General features: G+C 37.2%; 1 protein-coding gene across 2 annotated transcripts in view; it reads left to right on the top strand.

Annotated features, from left to right (window-relative positions):
- FBLN1 (fibulin 1) overlaps positions 1-21,384 on the top strand; it is an 82,977-nt gene that overhangs the window by 44,593 nt on the left and 17,000 nt on the right. Inside the window, exons 12-16 of one of the 2 annotated variants that reach the window (XM_052690744.1) lie at positions 423-542; positions 1,387-1,518; positions 2,058-2,181; positions 14,328-14,470; positions 16,440-16,571. In XM_052690744.1, coding sequence (XP_052546704.1) covers positions 423-542; positions 1,387-1,518; positions 2,058-2,181; positions 14,328-14,470; positions 16,440-16,571 — 651 coding nt within the window. Of the gene's footprint in view, positions 1-422; positions 543-1,386; positions 1,519-2,057; positions 2,182-9,047; positions 9,502-14,327; positions 14,471-16,439; positions 16,572-21,384 lie in introns of those variants that run through there. The other variant, XM_052690745.1, reaches the window with a different exon arrangement.

The following is a 21,384-nucleotide window of genomic DNA, read 5'->3' as shown; positions in this document are numbered from 1 at the left end:
GTTCACCTATTTTTGTTTGATTTTAGCTCACAAGACTGCACTGGAATAGCATGATAAATAACCCATTTGGTGCCTTTGATTACATGAAGGCTGTTATGATTAAACAAAGCCACTGCAGTCCACAGTTCCAATATATTGCTCTCTGGCTAGGTGACGTGACCAGTTCGTCACAATCAGCGTTGCTGATACCCAGAAGTAAAAATGCAAGTGTGTTACTAATGACTCCCTCCAAGTCACATGCCTTGAAGGACAGTGGGAAACAGATAGCACATAGTAGCTTATACTGCTAGACTCTGCTGAGAGTAATACATCCAAAGCCCAGTACTTCTAGTTATTTTTTCAAAGTTTTGCTTCAGTCTGATAACAGGAGTGACAAATATATCAAGAAATTTGAGTATCGCATATTTAATTTTGCATTTCAGATTTAAATGAGTGTGAGAGCAGCCCCTGTAGTCAAGAGTGTGCCAATGTGTATGGCTCTTATCAATGTTATTGCCGACGTGGCTTTCAGCTTAGTGACATAGATGGAATTTCATGTGAAGGTAAGAACTGTCTTTGCAGATGAAGGATGAGTTCGCATTTTTTGTTCACACCAAAGCATATATAAACAGTTCCATACAATCTTAATTGTTGCATTTGATCATCTGATTCTTCTTGGTATTTTCCTGTGAAACACTGAAACTGTACTTAATGAAGATCTTCCATCTAGGTCTTAGTCTAGAAGTACCTGTGCTTGCAAGGTATCATTTTGTTGTTTACAATGAACTTTGTCGTTGCATACTTTTCTATCTTATCAGAAATGTTTTTTTTCTTTCTTTTTTTTTTTCTGATCAACAAACTATTATTGTCTTCAGGAAGTGAAGATACAGCCATGTTTGTGTATTACATTATATTACTATGTAGTATTTTATATATCTTCTTTTTCTGGCTTGCTCTAAATAAATGTTGAAGTAGGCTTTGCTCAAATACTAGGAAGATGTGGTTGGCACCCAACTGACAAGATCTTGAAAACACAAATCAGATGTCTAGGATTTACTAGACAGTAAGACCTTGGGCAAAACATCTAATTTTCCCTTTTATAAAAATACAGATAATACTTCTCTCTCTCCCTATGGTAAAGTTGTTCAATAATGCGTCAATGTAAGGTGTCACTACACATACACAAAACAAAATCAAAATGCCTCTTAGACATTTATATTGGTTTTAATTTTCACTCCTCCATTTATTCCTGACACCCTTTATTGACTAGAACCACCCTTATTTGATTTTTTTTTTCCTTACTCCAAACAAGAATAGTGTTTGAACCTCACAGCATGAATACCACACGTGTGTTCTTGGTTGAACGTGATACAGACATGGTACATTAATGCTGTTTTCTTCTTGCAGATATTGATGAATGTGCTTTACCTACTGGAGGTCATATCTGTTCTTTTCGGTGTATTAATATTCCTGGGAGCTTTCAGTGTACTTGTCCCTCCACGGGTTACAGGTTGGCACCCAATGCACGCAACTGCCAAGGTGCGTCCCTATAGCTGCAGGGAAACTTAATTGTGGGGTTCTGAAAAGTTTTGAGAAGGTTTTAAATTTAAAACATGCCTTTTCTACATGCTTATAGGCAAAGTAATCAATACCAATTTGAAATCTGTAAAGACTAGTATTTTATAAAAAATAAATATTTCTATAGGATTCCTGTAGAGCGGAGTAAATATTTTCTAACTATATTAAAGAATTCTAACCAACTCAATGAAGACTCCCACTGTGAAATGAAGTAAATAAGCTTAACTGTCAAAAGGAAATGTCATCATGCTATGGACATTTCATCAAATATTTAGGTCTTGTCCACTTAGTGGCACTGCTGCTCTTCCTTTTCACGTTCTTTCCTGTGGTTTGGGTTAGTTTTCTTCTTTTTTGTTCTCCTGCCCTTGCTACCCAATCCTGTAATAGTGCTTAATTGCACTCTATATTCTGTTGTACATAATATGATACTTTCATCATCTGGCACCAGCAAATAGAGGAGAAGCGTGTATTTAACCCTCTCTTCTTTTTCCATTTGGCAGATATTGATGAATGTGTTACAGAAACTCACAACTGCTCTTTCAATGAGACCTGCTTTAACATCCAGGGAGGGTTTCGCTGTCTGTCTTTGGAATGTCCAGAAAACTACCGCAAGTCTGGAGACACGTAAGTACTTTCCTTTTCAAAGTACAATCCTTAATGTACTCTCCTTAATGTACTCTCCTTAATGTCACACTAATGCTGACTGAATATGTAGAGGATTCTGGCAGATGTTACTGGTAGGCTTACCTCTTTTTTGTAGTCCTGTTTCAGCCCCTTTAAAAGTTGCCACATGTCAATTGTTTGCATTGCAATGATCTCTAGAGGCATAAAATGATGCTCTCTCTCTAGCTGCCTTGTCTGTCAGGAGATTTATGTTCAGCTACAAAATTCTGTCTTCTTTCACCCTCAGTTTTTGCTTACTATTACACTCCAGTGACAGTCATCTTTTATACTGTCTCTTATCCTAGGTTAGTGAAAATCTATGCATTTTGATTTCTAAAATAGGAGAAATAGATATGGGAGGAGGGGCAGCTGGCAGCAGCTAGCAATGTGCAGAAGTTGCAAAATATCAGTAGCATAACTGTATGGCTGATGCAGATGGCTATTTTCCCACCTGTCCCGTGGCTTTATGGCCACACTGTACTCCAGATGTTTTTTAGAAGGCTGCTCAACATTCTTCTAATGTGCATCATACCCAGGTAAGTGTACGCATGAGCTGGAGAGGAAGGCTGATAAATCACATTGATCATCAGCCTGCTATTGCTCTTCACAGTGTTCATATATCCACCGTCCCTTTGGGGAAGTTGAGTATTCTGTACTTTCACTGTAGAGTAAAACTGGTGCTTATCTCGCTCTGAGAGATTTTGTGGAGTTATTTAGTTTCCATTTAAACCCTAAGCTGTAAAATGCCATGTAAGTAGTTTAGTATTTGATAAGAATGTTACAGAAATTCATTGTATAAAAACAGGTTTTTATAGAATATGCTTGTATTTTAAAAGGCATCAGTGGTAATTAAGTTTTAAATTACTTTTGTCACGTCAGTAAACAAGAAGTGTCTCATGACATGAACGGACTGTTTATTATCAATATCACGTAACCTAATTTAAAAAAAGTCATTTGCAATGGGCCATTAAGCAAAATTAGCAGATTTTCACTCTTACAGAGGTCCTAGAGCTAAAAGGTTCATTCTATGAAATGGATGTAAATACATACTCCATTTTCATCTTGTTGGGGTTTTTTTCTGTATTTTTAAGTATTGAAAGTGTTGAAAGTAATGGCTATTTGAGAAGTTAAGGATCTTTTTTGGAAGTAATAGAATGTCTGAATTGCTTTTCTGTCTGGGTTGTTACAGCTCTGTAATGGCTTACTCTGCCTAACTCAAACAGATTAATAGGGAGAGATCCTTCTGATGTGCCAAGACTATAATTAGGCAGTGAGTCAGACACAAATCCTGTAGCTGCTCAGTAAAGTTCTAATTATTTTAATTATTTGAATTATTAACTTCTTGGATTTATTAGGCTTCCCCCTCACAACAGCTGCAGACACAGCTCCTAAATGTATTGTCAAAAAATGTCATTTAATCAATGAAAGAGAATACAAGTATATTATCCCTACTGCAAGTAGTCCAGATTAGTTTAGTGGACAAATAGATATTCTTCTGGTAAGCCAGAATGAGATTATTATACCAGCATGCCTGAATCAAGGTGTATATATCGGGTTATCTTGTTCCCACTGGAGATTAGTTTCTTAGTATAGCTCTTTACCACCTTTTCTACATCCAGACTAATTTATACATTCTTGAATCATTTATTTTTTAGCATATGAGGCAACATACCTGATAGCTAAGTGATCCTTGTTAGCCTTCGCACAATAATGACATTAAGTCACATTTTCACCTAACATTGTGCCAAGACTCTAAAATCAAAATGTTTTGCTTCTTGTAACACCTACGTATTATCAATACTAGTTTCCTCTCTTTCATTCAAAACACATTCCAGTTTCACTAATTTGGCATATCATAAGAAAGACAACGCATTTTTCCTTCCGATCAAGTTGGCACCTTACAAGATTTTTTACTCTATATCCCTAATTTTCTTTCGATCAGCTATAATTTAATGTCTCAGTCCTTCAAACAGCAGTTTTTTGAATCTGATTTTTCCTTAAAGTCCTTATTTACAGTTGTCAGTGATCTAAAAATTCCATACCTAATACCTTTAAAGCAGAGATTTTTGCATGGTGGCTCTAGCAAAGATGTTTGCCACTGGGTGTTGTAATTGCAGGATTGTCAGAAGCTACAGGCTGAAAGCTCAGAATGGTGTACAGATATGCTCTGCTTTGTGAGCAAACACCCTGTGTAAACTTCCCTGGAGACCAGCAAAGTGCCTGGTATGGTGTGGTCTGTAATCTAATAACTTTTAACTTTTTGAAGGTCATAACACTTTTGCTTAAATTCTGTCTGGTTGTTTTTTTTTTTTCCTTAGAAACCCATAGGCTTGGTAATTTTCCAAGGATAATTATGACTTACTACTCCTCACAATAGGACTTAACGTGCTGCACTGCCCTTGCCAAACACTTCTTGTTATCAAATTGCATAACAATTAAATTCCCTTTATGTGACACTGAAGTCAAACATTTGTAGTATTTAAGCCAAGAAAAATAGTAGTAAAGATAAAGAAGCAGTTATGGTGGTGTGTGAATAAAAGTATCTGCACTGAGCCAGATTGGGAAATATTTTCATATTTTAAACCTGCCTGTGTATTACTAAGATTGTCTGTCTCTTCTCATGATTAGTACCTGCTTTTAATTGCTTAGAAAGATGCCAAAATGTAACCAACGTCTGAAATTTTAAATGCCAGGTGTCTGATGCAGGCTCAGGTTTTGGCAAATTTCTTCCAAAGCAATTCAGCTATTTTCAGGAACAGGAAAGATAGGCAGAAACAAGTTGTTTCGTGTGCATGAGAAGGCTGGTTTTTTTTTTTTGTTGTTTTGTTTTGTTTTGTTTTGTTTTTAATTTAACTGTTTGGAGCAGAAACCTGAAATTGTCAGGAGATTACTTTTGCACTTATCTTTGTGCTTACCAAAAGCCTCTGAAATTTTTGAAGTAAAAAATTTTTGCATAATAGCAGCTAGCCTTTTTCATAATCCTTAGAAAATAAGGACCTTGATGTTAATCAGCCCTTATGTACCAAGATAGGATCAGGTCTACCAGAGTATTTCTGAAAGGTATTTAACTTTTGCTGCAAATTCTTCAGTGATAAAGATTTCTCAGCATAACAGAGTTATAGAAAGGGACCTCAAAGATCATTAAGTTCCAATGGCAATTGTTCTCTGTGTCTGACCATCCTTCTCAGTGCAATTTAAATTCTCTTGTCTGTAGAAAAGTCTTTCTATTTTAGGAGCATGCAATTCTCTTCTCATTCAGAAGACATGATCTTCTTACAGCCCATAAAGCAGTCTAAAATGCACATGTACCAAGACTGTCTTAGCCTGTTCCCACATATAAAGCAGCCAGATTCCCTGGAATGTTAGCTCCTAGCTGTCCTGGGCCCAACACTGCCAACCTTGACAGCTCCTCAGCATCTTTCTTTTGAGCTTTTACAAGCTAGGCTTAATGAAAGGTGTTTCTAGTACAAGTAAGAGAAGAGCCAACTCACTAAGAAGGAAAGGCATACTTAGGACTGAGGCTGAATGTAAGGAGGGCCAGATCTGAAATTGTGATCAGGAGAGGAGAATTAATCTGGGAGGTGCTTGAAGAATGGAAAGTAAAATTGGGCAAAACAATACAGAGACAAGGGGGAAAGAAACTGTGGAGATCAGTGCAGAGTCAGCACTCAGCTCGTCTGGACCTTAAGGTGCAGTGCAAACTGCTGATATAAGTGAATGCCTTTGTAGTGGAGTATGTTGTAGGAGGTACAAAAGATAGTTGCAGCTCTGAAAATCTACAGTGACAGATTTTGGAAATGTGTAGTGTGTAATTTGCCTGGTTTGTCATTCAGCAAGTTGAGATAGTTTCCCTATATGAGGTAAATTCCAAAGCCATAAACCCTGCTAAAAAAGTTCTTTTCAGTGTATGAGCAGTTGTTGTATACCACTCAGCTTCTTCTGGTACAATGTAATAAACTGCCTCTATACCATGTGAAAACCAGACTCAGAACTTAACAAGAAGAAAGGCAAAATATTTTCTTATGTAGGAAATGTGATATTCATTCTCTAAAATAGAATCTTTTTGGTTTTGATAGTTTTATTTTCATTTATATGTAACTGATATTTGGTACATAAAATTTGGAATATCTGTAACTCCTTGAAGCTACTATTTCATTGAAGTAAAGAAACTCAGTATAAGAGTATAGGAAGTGAGCTAAGTAATCAGAAACAAATTCAAGAATAAGCATTCAGTAAGCACTGTACACTTATTTTTCTAGCCCGTGCTCCTCATTGCACGAATCTACAAGGATGCATTTATAACTTCCTCACTGCCTTGTGGTGTGCATTTCTCTGGCAGCATACCTGTACCTCCTCCAGCCCATCCCTTCTCCTACAGGTTTCCCTATGACCCTGGGCACAGTATCCGCAGTATGGTGGTCAGGCATAGAGACTGCATGGACACTTCATCCTTCTTGAGATGTCAGAGAGCTGGGACAGCACCCGGGGTCTCAGGCTGCTCACTCACTAGCTACTGAATACTCCTGCTGTATGATTTTCTTCTGCCCATGAAAGGTGGCATTTACATAAGATCTAGAGAATACACCATGACTTAAATGCTTGTTGCTTATTACGTTTGTGGTGCATGACCCCAGAATGAACTCTGGCTCTTGAAAGCAATAATATTTGTTATCTCTTCTTTGTGGTTGTTTGAAGGAACAATTAGCACACATTAACTAAACCTAGAGTGAAGTGTGCAGTGTGTAAGTGTGTACCACAAAAGAATAAGATAAAAGATGATGAATTTTGAATAATTCTTAACTCCTAGCTCCAGGCACATCTGTCTCCACAGATACCTTTCTGAATCAGCATAGTGTCCTTTTCCAAATCTTATGGAGGTTTTTTTTGTTGTTGCTGTTGTTGTTCTTAAAAAAAAATCTGGCTATTGCAAAACATTTTACATTCATAAAAGAGAGTAGGTTGTGGCACTTTCATGAATATACATGGACTTCCAAACAGATTTACATGGAGAAAACAATTTCAACTAAGAAATTAACTGTGTTTTCTTGTTTCATTATTTCAACCAAACCAACTAGCCTCTGGCATAATTTGCTAAAGCTGAGTAATTCTCTTTTGTGGAGTTAGTGATGACATTTCAGAAAAGATTGCAGAACTTACTATACCTGAAAATATTCCTAGAGAATCCACACTTAATCAGATAGCCATCCTGTGAAGACTTGTGTTTGCTCTTCACACGTATGAATAAAATTAAAAATGCATTTAAGCCTTCAAAGAAGTGCTTTGTACTTTGGCTTGCAAGTGATGTTAAAAGAAAACATACAACTCATTAACTGAAGAACTGAGGGTGCTTTTAACTACTCTTTTTGAAAATGCATATTTTGCATATAATGAACCACAGTTCTTTTGATACCAGATATTCCTGATAAAAGCTTAATTTTATATATCAAAATAAAATAAATGAAATAGACAGTCAGATTTCTTAATACATTGTGAGGGAATAAGAAGCAAACTGTCCTTTCTGGCTGGAGCATTCCTTTGTAAAGAAATGAATAAGCATGTTAGGTTCCAAAATCTCAGCATGTGGACTGAATATTGTACTAAGATTCTTGTATATACTTTCATTGATTCATAGCTATTGTGAGGCAGATTTGGAGCCGTGCTCATAACCTGATCTTCCTGAAATTTCGTGAAGTCAACATCCAGCTTAATTGTCTGTCTACCTCTACTTCCATTATTTATCAGAGAGCATATTTGGATACCAATTTTAATTTGATGAATTGGGCATATTTTTCATCTGAAATTGATATAATCTTTCCTTTTATGCAATATTCTAAACGCTTCTCAAATCCAACTTTACTTCTTTCAGTAGCAGGAAAGGATGAGATTTTTTTCCTTCCTTTTATGAAGATCTGGATTTCTGGTGCTGACACTGGGACTGAGTTCAATGTTTGCCAGCCTGTATGGGTGATCTCTTTTACTAAGATGGATTTGTTGCTATAATATAGTGCTCAGCAACAGCATTAGCAGACCAGTATTTCCTCAATCATGAGTATCATTCCTGTGATTTGATCCTGCCTAAGAGTGTACTGAATGTAGTGTATATGCTGGAGACATCAGGCTGTTGGATTTTTTCAGTTCTTGCTTAGGAGTGTGTTAAAATGACTTAGGTTGATTCTGTTCATGACACAGAGAAACACTCTGCCATCTCAGGAGAAGGAAGAAAGTTTGTTTTTAAAACAAGTAAACTTGAACATATAGCAAGGGATCAATTTTTATGTTCTCCTGAATGCTGTCAGATAATGAATGTACACAGTGCAGTATCTATAGTGCCTCTTCTCTAATAAATATCAATGCCTTCTACAGCTCTACTTCTAAACCTGCACTGTTGTTTTCAGAATACTTTGATCAGCCTTTAAAGCCAACCCTAAAAGGACATCCAAACACAGCCAACTCACCAGTCACCTAGGATCATCTCCTTTATTTAATGTATACCCAATCAAAAAGATAGTAAAACTTAAAGGTAAAAAAACCTGATGTTCTTCTTAAAAAGTATAGTCTGAGGTGCCAGACCCAGTCCATCTGTGTTTGCAGAGAAAGAGCAACACTTCCGAAAATGGCAACCCTCCTTCAAAAGCACTAACTACAGACAAGTTCATCCTTATTTAATAAATGTCCATTTGCTGTATAACTGAGCTGCCAGGCTGAAGAATGGATACAGTATGCAAGTCAACATATCTTTTCCCATCCCCACTGCCCTTGCTTTCCTATCACGCTTGCTGAATGTACGCTAATCTTCCTCTTGTCTTGTGTTCTCACTTTTCTTGCAGTCGCTGTGAGCGCTTGCCTTGTAATGAAAATAAGGAGTGCCAGAGCCTGCCTCTGAGAATAACCTACTATCACCTCTCTTTTCCTACCAACATTCAAGTACCCACCGACATTTTCCGCATGGGCCCTTCCAATGCTGTCCCTGGGGATAAAATACTGCTGTCCATCATCAGCGGGAACCAGGAGGGTTTTTTCACCACAAAAAAAGTGAACAACCACAGTGGCATTGTGGTCATGCAGCGGCAAATCACAGAGCCCAGAGACCTTCTTCTGACAATTCAAATGCAACTTACCCGCCATGGAACTGTCAACACATTTATTGCCAAACTTTTTGTCTTTGTCTCTGCACAGCTTTGATCTCTAACTTACAGGCATAAGTGACTACATTTCTTCTCTTGAGAGTAGCTTGTTCTTTTTTCCCTCCAATTTTAATAAAGTTTTAGTTCATCTGTTGCATGCTGCACTTGCATTTTATTTACCACGATCATTATAGTTCTTCACTTTCCCCCATCACTGAACATCCCAATTTTGAGAGATTTTCTGTCTACTGAGCATTATTAAAAAAAGCAGAAATAAGTGCACATGAAGTAATTATCTGAATATTCTGAAGACTGAAACTATTAAGTTGCTTCACTCAATAGGGGAATTGGTGTCATCTGAAAAGACACAACTCCATATGCTTAGGTCTAAATATTAGACCTAACAAACAAATAGATATATAATTTGCTGAAACAAATTTAAAGAGTTTCATCATACGGGATATATATATATAATCAAAGTGAATCAAAATGGCACAAATTAGGGCTTTGGCATCTCAGAGACACCCCAGCACAGAAGTTGCTGTGAAAGCATGGAGCCAGATTCTCAAGTTGCACCAGTTGTCACTGCTGTGTTGTAGCTAGTGCACCTGTGGTGGTACACACCAGGTGCAAATCTCACTTCTGTCTTATCAGGATAATATAAAAAAGAATCTCCTCAAAATAAGATGTATTTTAGACATTTTTTCATCCTCTTTTCTGTAGAATTTCCATTTAATTGTACAACTAATGATGACAAAATAGCAATGTACTCCTAGCAACATTAAGTTAGTAGCAGGGATTCACAGGTTATGTCCTGAGAAGTATCAACAGGAATATTTGAATAAGATATTAATCTCATAATTTTTTAATTTCTCTGACATTCAAATGAAAGCTAGTAAATTTGAAACTCTAAAGACTTTACCTGACAAAGTAGCAGCCTTCAAAAGTCAGCTAGAATTCTAATATCCAAATCTTTCTTGCCTTACTTCTATGATATCAAGAGCTGTATAGACAATACAACTGGATTTTTTTTAAAATCCTTTTGTACTTTGACCTGGAAGAAGAATTATTTTACTCTTCAGTTCTTGTATTGATACATATCAAAAGCTCAGTCCCAGATGATCTACAAATCAGTGTTCATTGACACCATCCTGGGCTCAATTTCTCTACACAGACAGAACAGTCAGTTGACAGATGAATGAGGAATAATCAGGGTCAAAATACATATTGAGAACATCTACCTATGTAAATACAAAGAGCCGGCAAGATACAAGGTTAGAAACTGGAAACCTCCTAAATCAAGTTCACAAATCTTATTCACCTGAACCCAGGAATTTCTTTATATGAGATCTTGGGCGGCCTGATCCAGTGCCTGATTTAGTGGTTGGCAACCCTGCCCTGCCAGGGTTAGAATTAGATGATCTTTCAGGTTCCTCCAACCCAAGCCATTCTATGATTGAAATGATTATGATTAGCTGCAGGCTGTTGGCTCTTAGGCTCATTGTAAACCATGGACTGGACTGGGACATGATTGCAGCACTCTGCCAAATAATTACATATTCCCCACATTAAAGCTGGGATAAGCTTTATCCCAGCTGGCTCGCAGGAGTTCAATTTCAACGAGGAATGCCAATGTTTAATGAGTGTTGATGCATACTTATAAAGCTTCCGGAAGTTGCCAGTGGAGATAGAGTCCCCACATTAAATACTGAAAGTACAATCCCATTTTACTTCAGCTAATGGGATTTCTTGCTGCCCCAGAAGATGCTTGCATATAAATGTCCTCTGGCTGCCAGTTCATTATGAGGCCATAATTAAGTAGGATAAAGATTCAAAAATAACATTTGTTTTAGCAAGCATCAGTTTATATTTATTTGGCAGGAAAAGAAGAGAGTGTAAGAATCTGATCCTCAGTGTTGTAAAATTCTACCATATTCTATCATTTCATTGCATTCAACAATTAACTCAAGAATACAGAGATGCTGCAGCATAGATGGAACTTCCAGGAAGATGTAATCAGATAGCGCAACTTACGTGTGTGGGTCTTTCCAAATGAAATCAGGGCTCCCGTTCCAAAGAACTTATTCACTGAATCCAGAAGAGAATATGAAAATGAAAGACACCAGACCTCAAGAAGAAAGAAAAAAAAACTGTACTCAGGAAAGCATTATATGTAAAACAATCAATGCAACTGAGCTATTTCTTATTTTTTTTCTTTTCTAAGTAAAAAAAAATCTGGAGGAGATAGCTGTTCCAGCATTCCAATTTGTGACAGAGAAGGCAACTTCAAGGAAAGATTTGAATAAATAAAGCATATAGAAATAAATTTTGCCAATCATAGCACTCACATGTAGATTGGAGTGTGTGGACATCTTCAGCTACCTAAATAATAAATTTTGTGTAAGGGCAGAGCACATCATTAGTAGTAAATATTCAGAATTTGGAATGAACAAAGACATTGTTCAAGAAGATTCCTAAATATGTGCAGTCAAACCATTGCAAGAGCAAAATGTTACCAAGTGCATTCTGGATAAACTGAGTGCAAAAGAAAGGACACCAGAAAAGGACAATGTAGGCAGTAGAAAATGAAAGCACAAACTCAAGTTCATCAGTGTGAATGGAGCACACACACAAAAGTTGAGTGATTTCTAAGAAAAGAGGGAAAAGATGCAAATAAATTGAGAGGACACAAAAAACTTGCCATGTATATAATTACATGCTGGATGGATCTATGCACTAGCTTTAGTTAGTTGCTAACAAGATCACTTCTGGTCATTGTGATCTTCTGTTTCCTAGGTACACACAGGGTACCTAATTCATGTCAGAATACTTTATTCCAGTGAATCAGAAGGTAGAATTATGAACACATATATTACTTAAGGCTTAATTGTAAACAAATTAATGACTTTTTTGGATGAGAATTCCAGAAACATTTTCATTTGTCAAATGTTCAAGCTGAGGTTGAGGGTAAAGCTTCCTTTCCTTCACAGGAAGGAGCAAAAGTACTGTGACGCTGAAAACTTCATACACTCCCACCAGAATGGTTTTGCATACAAATCCTCATATCTAACAATAGCTTTGAAAATTTAAAATTCTGTATGTATTGTACCAGTACTTCATTAGTTGTAAAAGCCTAAAATGAATTACACAAGCCATTGGTTAATGGTGCCCCTCAAACCTTTGGAAGACCCCATTGTTATTCCTTATATGTTATGTAAAGCAAAGAGTACTTTCAGTTAAATGTTTCAGGATTCTTAAGCATGCTATTGGAAGTACAACTAGCCTGACTTAGCTGTTATGACCCCTGCACAGTAAAGACTTTCTATTTGTTGTATGTCTGTGTATGTGTAAACATCCACTAAACTCCCATATACACAGTAGGAAAAAAAAGAGGAAGAGAGGGAAATATACATGGTTGATGCACATTACCTCTGTTCTATTATGTATTTTGAAATAGACCACTGGAAGTAGTCTGTACAATTTATCTCTTCTTTATTGCAGAGATGTAGGGTCATTTAGCTGCTGGAAATTCTTTCCTAATTTGGCAGCTGGGTTTTAAAATAAGAGAGTGCAATCTGCTGTTGTAGGATAAAAAATGTCCATATATGCAGGATTAATGCCATCATGAGGCATTTCAGCAGAAAGCCTTGTTCTCTTCTAATGTTTAGGAAATCCTGAAATTTTGTACCTGAATAAGGATAGGAAGTAAAGGATCTCCCTTGATCTGTATCTCCATTCTCTAGCTTCACTTCTCACTCTCAACTACGGAATGAGAATAACAAACCAGCAGACGTAAATTAATTGAGCTTCATTCCCGTCTCTTGGAATATGCCAGTTCACATTTGTTGAAGCATGATTTCCTTTTATTATTAATAAAACCGTAAAGGCCCTTGAAACACTTTAAAAAGATGGCTTCTGGGTGTGGGCTTGGGTAACGCATTTTGAAAAGAGCAAGAACCATTTGTTTCTAGAGGCTTCCATTTTTGTTTCCCATTTTCTCAGTGAATTTTTCTTTCTTTTAATCTTTTAATTCCCTCGCTCTGACACTGCAGTCTTTTCTTTCTTTTACTTAGAAATATGAAGAAATGGGCAGGTCAAAGTTGAGATCATTTGTGGGGCTTAGCCACATTGTAAGTCCCAGCACAGCCCTTTCATCTTTCATGAACACAGACTGGGTATTGTGTGAAGTTCTTGAACTGTAAGTGACTTTAAATTCACTCTGGTGGACAAGGGTGAGAAGAAGTCATTTAACTTTTAATAGACTTTCAAGGCCGAGTGAGCAGCTGGTTGAGATAGAATATGGAATGACCCTTCCCATTTCCCCAAACTTAGAATTCAATCCTTGAGGTTTTGAATAACGTGGTTAACTTTTACCTCCTTCAGTTTCCGTTTCTCTGTATTTTCTCAGTTTAGATGGAAAGGGTTGTGTATTAAAAAGACTGAAGAGAGGTTTTTCTGTTTCTTGCTGCACAAAATATTGGGAAAAAAAAAAAACAAAAAAAAAAAGAAAGTGGAGCTTTCTGAGATATCCTGCCAGATTTCCAGAATGGGAACAATTGTTTCTGCTTTATATGACTGATATAAAATTGAATACAAGGAGGCTTATGTAAATAATTGTAGGTCTACTGAAATTGGTGAGACCATACCAAAGCAATGCATGTGAGGACCTGGTTCTGTTGTAAGGCGACTTTACATGGTATCTTATACTACAGTTCTCCCAAATTTTACACACCTGACTTGATGAAATGGGTTTGAGGTGATTTTGACTGGAACTCTTAGCCAGTATTCTTTTCTTGGCTTTTTTTGTGTGTGTGTGTGCGTGCTTTTTTTTGTTGTGGACTAGCAGTTCTGCTAATCTGCTTTTGTCAATGCTTTTGAGGAGCTGGATGAGTACTTGCATCCAGTTTCTAGCTCCCTGGATTGCAAAACACACAAAAAAATAATTTTCAGAACATATATGCATCTCTCTCTTGTTTCTCTTAGTGTCAGACTTGAAAAGACAGATACTATCCGTTGCATTAAATCTTGTCGACCAAATGATGTCAACTGTGTGCTGGATCCAGTCCACACAATTTCCCACACTGTCATTTCACTACCCACATTCAGAGAATTTACAAGACCTGAAGGTAAGCGGTTTGTTCCTTGCTCCATTTAATAGACTACAGCGTATAAAACCTCCACCGGAAATCCTTGCCTAAAGCCAGACTAACTACCAGTGCAGTAAAATGTTTGCACAGTTCAAAATTATAGTGTACTATTCATTTAATTAAAACCTTCAATATCCAGGAGTTTTAATTTTATGGGGCAAAAAAAGTAAATCTGAGCTCTAACTCATACGACATATCAGTCTAAGGAAATACTGAGTCTGAAGTCTAATTTACCACATTTACTCACATAATAGCAGTGTGCCCCATTGCTTTTTCTTCCCTCTTGCAGATTTTACTGTAGGAAGTAGGTACTCTTTATACTTTTCTCATCTGTTTACAGTCTGTTGCAAGCTATTGGCAAGTGTCTTGTTCCAAGGATATGACCTTTGTCTCCGTGTAGGTCCTAAATCAGAAAATGTAGTATGCATTTATACATCAAGAACTGTGATTTGCTGGCTTTTGACCTCTGAAAAATTAGTGTACATTTTCTAGATATAAAATGAAGGGAAAATTCTATAAAATAAAGGAAGGGAAGGATTGGCCAGAAAGCTTTCTAAGCTAAGATTTTCAAAGAACATCCCAGTGAACAAAAAGAGTTTTCCATCCCCATGTGATGCACTTTAGTGGGTATTTCTTTGATTCCTTCATTTTCCATGGTACCTGAAAGCCTTTATGTCCTGTAGTTCCAGAAGGATTACACTCACTTTGCTTAATTCACATATAAACAATCAATCTTTTGCTACTTGCCATTTGTATTCACTTTCAGGCAGCTTTATATGCATCAAGAGGTGGAATGACTGCCTTCATCTCGGCTTCTTTATAGGATGAACCACTCGTCAATTTACTGTGTGATGAAGACACAGGGAGAAAAGAAAGGGAGGGAGAATAGGAAGATCATTCTTAAATTTCTATTTCTTAACCACCCGTAGTCTCAACCTTGATTCTTCAGGAAACTGTCCTAAATGAAAGCCAAGGCTGATTCTTCATGTCTCTATCAGTCACTCTCAGTCCCTTCCAGGTAGGGACTGAGAGTAGGGCAAGAGACATCCCAATCCCTGTTCAATTTAGACACCAATAACTTTGATGCAGAGGTCTGCTCTAAAGAGTACTGGGCATGCTGCCTGCCTTAGCTGGCCCCACTTTGCAGAAAATGGAGGAATGCTCCATAGCCACCTTTATTACCATACACACTCCATCTGTTTTACCAGGTGTACAGGCAGCAGAGCTAAGGATTTAGCCCAGGACTCTTCCCAAGCAGTTTGCTCAGTAGTCATCATGATTTAATAACAAGATATAAGACTTAGCAATCTGAGAGTAATACCAGAGCCCAGAAGACAATCCTGAGCCGTAATTCACTGCATGGCCTTAAGTGAATTATTACAGATCCATGCTTTGATTTTATCTTCTGTAGAGCAAGGATAATAATGTGAATAATAAAATTTATCTCCCTCACGTAAGGCTTGAAAAATAGTTTATTAATTTTTTTATTTATTTGGACCTAAATTCCTCCTCCAATTCCTAGAAAGACTCTACAGTTTGTAATACCGATACCTTGTATAACTGCCTAAGATAATGAGAGTTCGAAGGTCTACCTGTTTGGTCCCTCTTCTCCCCACCCTGTGGATCCTTAGCACTGTCCTTTTTGGCATGTACATTGCCAGAGGCCTGATGCACTTCTAAGAGTGATCTTTCTGGACTCTAAAGTAAAAGTGTTTTGGCTTCAGGGCTTTTTGGATGATACAGGGGGAGAAAATAAATCCATCTGAATGTTCTCATCCCCACAGAAATTCTTTCTTTCCATTTTAAAAGACAAATGAGAAGGAAAGAGAGAGGGATATTAGTCTTCCACTGGCTTTGAGAATAAGTCATTTTGTATCAAATGCTGTTGGGTTTCTCAGTGATATTTTCATTACTTCTCAGTATATTCTGTGATACCTTTTATTTGCAGAGATTATTTTTCTTCGTGCCATTACACCTACATATCCGGCCAACCAGGCAGATATCATATTTGACATAACAGAAGGAAATTTAAGAGAATCTTTTGATATCATCAAGCGTTACATGGATGGTATGACAGTGGGTGAGTAGTCATTTCTACGTACAATACAGTTTCATATTTCAATAATATTGTAGAACAATGTCAGAGATTTGAGTAATTCCTTCACACCTTGATTCTCAAGGCTCCACTGGTTTAATGTTCTCTTTCTCCAGTCCAGTCTGACTGATTTGTACTCATATAACCTTTAAAAAAAAAAACAAAAAACAACTGTTCTTAACATAAGTGGCCTAAACCATAATTTCAGAAGCATTTTAGATATTTTTTTTTTTCAGAATTAACTCTAACTGCAAATGCAAATGACTTAGCTTTAAAATTATGGGATTTGGCTATTATCAGCAACCCAAATGTAAAGCGGATAGTCTGTCAGCAGAGAGACTGTAAATTTAATTAACTCTTCTTGTTTAAACAGCATAGCATCAAAGTTTTTTTGGATAATAATTAAATTTTTATTTCCAGAATAAATTTTCTGAATCTGTTCCCTATTTTAATGTTAAATAACAGGCTAGTTCAAGTGTAAATTAATATCACTTTCTGTTGAAGGTAAAAGGGATCTGTCAAATGCCGTGCTTTACAATAAATTTGAAAACCAGAATGAATCATAGACATTTGATTTCCAGCCTCATTTTGGCAGAGGGGAGGTTTACCGGTGTGTGTGTAGTCATGTGCTAGACCTGCAGCTCATCACGTAGGAGAGAGAGGCTGCAGGACAATGTGGGATTGCATATTATGAAAGGTTTCTTCCAGAGCAGAGCTCCTTAGGATGAGAGAATGAATATACGAGGGCTGCTCTGAAGGTAATGCCTCCAGTTTTATTATGTTGGCCCACAATGTCAGAAGCAGATGTTGGAGGCATGGCAACAAGGGTTGAACATTTCCACCATTACTCCGTTACATTTTGTTGCCATACAACAGATGGCAGCAGAGGGGCAGTCCGGAAAAATGGCGTCTGATGTGGAAGGTGTCATTGAATTCCACCATGAGGAAAAAATGGGACCTGTTGGCATTCATTAACACTTGCTGAACATTTGTGGAGACCAAACAGTGGATGTGAGCACAGTGAGGCGGTGGGTGGTGCATTTCAGCAGTAGTGACTGGTACATTGGGTCACCTCCATGGGTGCAGATTTTTACAAGTGCAGCATGCAGGCTCTTGTTCACTGCTGGCAAAAAATGCATAATTAATGGTGGTGACTGCATTGAAAAATAGTGTTTTGCAGTTGAGAATTTGTTCTATCAAATGCTGCTACTGTGCTCTTTGTATTTGCTGTAGCTTCCGTGGAAATAAACAGGAGGCATCAATTTTGGAGCAATCTAGGTAGCAGGTGTGCTTTATTAAAAAGTAATATTTGATTGCACTATATTAATGCTTATTTATGAAAATAAAAGATGACAGTTCCCAGTGAACATTTGTGCTTCCGCATGTGAATGTGCAAGTTTTGCTCAACTTTAGACACATGCTTCTAGGCATGCTAGCAGTATTTGTCTGGATGGACACAAAAATCATTGTTCTTCCACAAATTTTGTGATAAGCCATATTCAGTATGATCTGAAGGTGGCACTGTTGCATTTCAGAAGCATGATAGTACAGTGTCAGCTGTACAAAGGTATTACGAACTGTAGATAAAACAAGTCATTAGGTTTATATTTCTTTCTTTATCAAACAGAGGTATACATGTGAATGCTGAGAAAGAGGGAGAGTCTGTTAAAGCAGGACGATAAGATTACAGATTTCAAGAACTGGGTTGATTCTTTAAAACAGTATAAATGTTATCAGATCCCGCAATAGTTACAGTAGTTTGCTTTTTGTGCTATGTGCTTCTTTCTGTCTGAAATAAGAAAGAAGGATGTGTTTAGAAACTTGACTGGCTAAGGCATTTGCCTGAGGGAAATGTTTCCATTTTGAATAATAGGACTGCATGTCAATGGTATTTTACTTGGTAAACTGGATATATGCCTCACAATGAGAGATATTCCCTGTTGAAAGGATATGATATATGCCCAAATACAGCTCTACTGAAGAATTGGGCAACAGTTTCATCACCTCAGTTCCCCCATGTGCAAAATGGAGATGATATAACATGCCTACTGTCTTAATTAATTCTTGTATGTAAGAATCTTAATTAATTCCTCTATGTAAAAGTACTTCAAGATTAATGGATGGAAGCTGCAAAGTAAACTGCCTGCAGCAGAATTGGAAAAGAAAAATTAAGCCCTGCCCATGGAGGGCTAGGGGCTCAGGACAGCATGTTGTCTGGTGCAATTAGGATTGCAAATAATTGTGCCATCAGCAGTTCTGCTGTTCCCATCATAATATCACTTTTCTTGTTAATAAGAATCAGAATGTAGAAGTCTGCTAGATAAATAAATAAGACTGCATCCTAGTCTACAGGAATTAACTATGCTAACTCCCTTTTTAAAAAAGGGGGAAGATTTTGCATAATGATGGAATAAGAGGAAAGATGTAGGTGATATCAGAAAGATTTATTTGTTATCCCGTTAAATTAAAAGAGTGTAAAAACTATGGGAATGTAAAATACAGAATTTAGCAGAGCAAATGCCAAACTAGCTGTGTATCCAGCGTCCAATGTTATAACAGATGAGTATTGAGGAATTTTTCTCCAAAAATAATGACTCAACTATTCTAATCATCAGTTCATATGCTTCTGATTTCTGGGAGAGCACATCTGAACTTCTTAATGACCACTAATGAACAATCTGTTCAGGTTCTTTTAAAACTTTTCTTTGCTTCTTAAAATACAGAGGAAAGAGTGCATGTACCCTGCTAATGTGTTATAGGTGCATGGGTAAAAATACTAAGGTTAATCTTTCATTCTGTTGTACTATTTCAGGAGAAATTATCAGAATATCAAAGCTATTTTATCTTATAATGGAAAGTAGGTCGCCATTAGATCACCATTTTCTACAAGAGTAAGCATAGAAAACCTCTACGGGAGTAGCTGCATTTAAGCCGTGTTTGTGTTAATGGAAACAAACAATATGGTCATATAAGTGTAACGTTAAAAAATGAAAACATGCAGCTTTCTTTTGGAAAAATGCTTAGAGAGAGGGAGGGTCTGTGAAAGATGGATTTTCAGAAGGAAAGCGAGGACGTAGGCATTGACAGAAAATTATGGCCTGAAGAGAGTCAGATCATCAGTTTTAGTCATTATCCCATTAAGTTGACACTGAGCCATCAAAGAGAAGATGTAAAGAAGCTGAGAAATATGTAGGATTGGATGGAGAATGACTGATCAGTCTGGTTTGTGATTTGCTGATGAAGAGATGGGAGCTGAGGTCATAGGAGGAGTGTAGGAGCAGGTTGTGAGGGAGGAAAAAGAGCACTGGAAACAAAGGAAGGATTTAGGTTAGAAGAATAAAGTACAAGCTTTCCCGAAATAGCTGTAGGAGGAGCCACCACCAAGATAGGAGATGAAGGAGACAAGGACACTATTGCAAAGTGAAAGAAAGAAAATATATCAAACGGGAATCAATGACCAGCAGTAGCAGAGGAGCCAAAAGAAGTAAGCACTGACTGCAACAACTAGCTATTCTGCCCTAAGTATCTTCCAATGGAACAAAAAGTATCTTCCAACGGAACAGAGGGAACAAAAGCCAGCCTGCTGGGGTGGCAGTACATAGACTTCATGAAATCTGAGGAAAAAAAAAGAGAAAAAAAAAAGAATTGTGCTCACAGTTACTTCCAATATTTCTACCCAGTTGTATCAGAATGCCAGACTCCTTTCTTTCCTTGTACCAAAAGTGCTAAGCTCTCTGTTGCCTGGTGTCGTTACAGGCCAAGGGGCCACTGAATCCAAAGGATTCAACTTGAAGTTAACAACTGCACATCACTTGTTAGCATGGGTGGGAGAAAAAAAGAAGCTCAGACCTATCCAGTTTTGTTGGTTTTTTTTAAAGCTTTTATAGACTTCTCTCTGCATTCCTCCTTTAACCAGCTGTCAGTGAAAAATGAAGAATGCATTTTCAACCTGTACAAAAATGTCCTATTAAGGCCTAAGGTATTATCAGATACTATAAAACATTTTTGCCCACAGCTATGCATTCATTTCCTTAGGTGACTGTAATACCACCTTGTAGTCTGGTAAACATCAGGAAAGTTTTAAAACTTCTTAATACAACTAAAAGTACTGTTGGCAGGATGAAATCTTCCCCACCACATTTGATGGCAACATAAGCCTATATTTTTTTGCTTGTTAAGCAGAATGATACTATTCTTAGCAAAATCCAGAGCCAATACAATTAGGAGAGCTTCCCAGGGGTGTTGTGCTGGTGCTTGAATGTGCTGATATCATCAGTTGCTTATAATTTTACAGATATGCACTACTACTCTCCATAGTGATTGGTATATACATGCATTCATATTTTTGAAATGATACTGCTACTGGAGGTATCATTTATATTGTGCTACTGAATGTGTTTTTCAGCTTGCAGTGAGATCTAGGATTTGTTCTATGGTTTACTTAAAACAATTATTTGAGGAAGTTTAATTTATCATCATTCCTGTCATTTATATTCTTCTCTGCCACCAAATAGCAAGAGACAGTGATGTCAGTTACATTTGCAAGGGTTCCACTGCCGAACTCTGTCCCCTTTCCAGGCTCTTTTCCATGTGCGATAGCTCATGATGTGACTGTCGAACCATTACAGAGAGTGTCTTAACTACTGGTGTTGCAACACTGGATTTATTGGTAGTCTAATTTTCACTATAATACCATGATCCTTTAGTACATTCCAGAGTCTGGACAGAAACGTTTTAAAAATGAGTCAAAGGTAAACCAAAATAGATGGCAAATGTAATTGTGCTTGCAGGATCCCAT

Source organism: Tympanuchus pallidicinctus, unplaced genomic scaffold (assembly GCF_026119805.1).
Source record: "Tympanuchus pallidicinctus isolate F22 unplaced genomic scaffold, pur_lepc_1.0 scaffold27, whole genome shotgun sequence".
Taxonomy (NCBI): Eukaryota; Metazoa; Chordata; class Aves; order Galliformes; family Phasianidae; genus Tympanuchus; species Tympanuchus pallidicinctus.
Note: the sequence above shows the minus strand (reverse complement) of the source record. Positions and strands in the feature narration are given on the sequence as shown.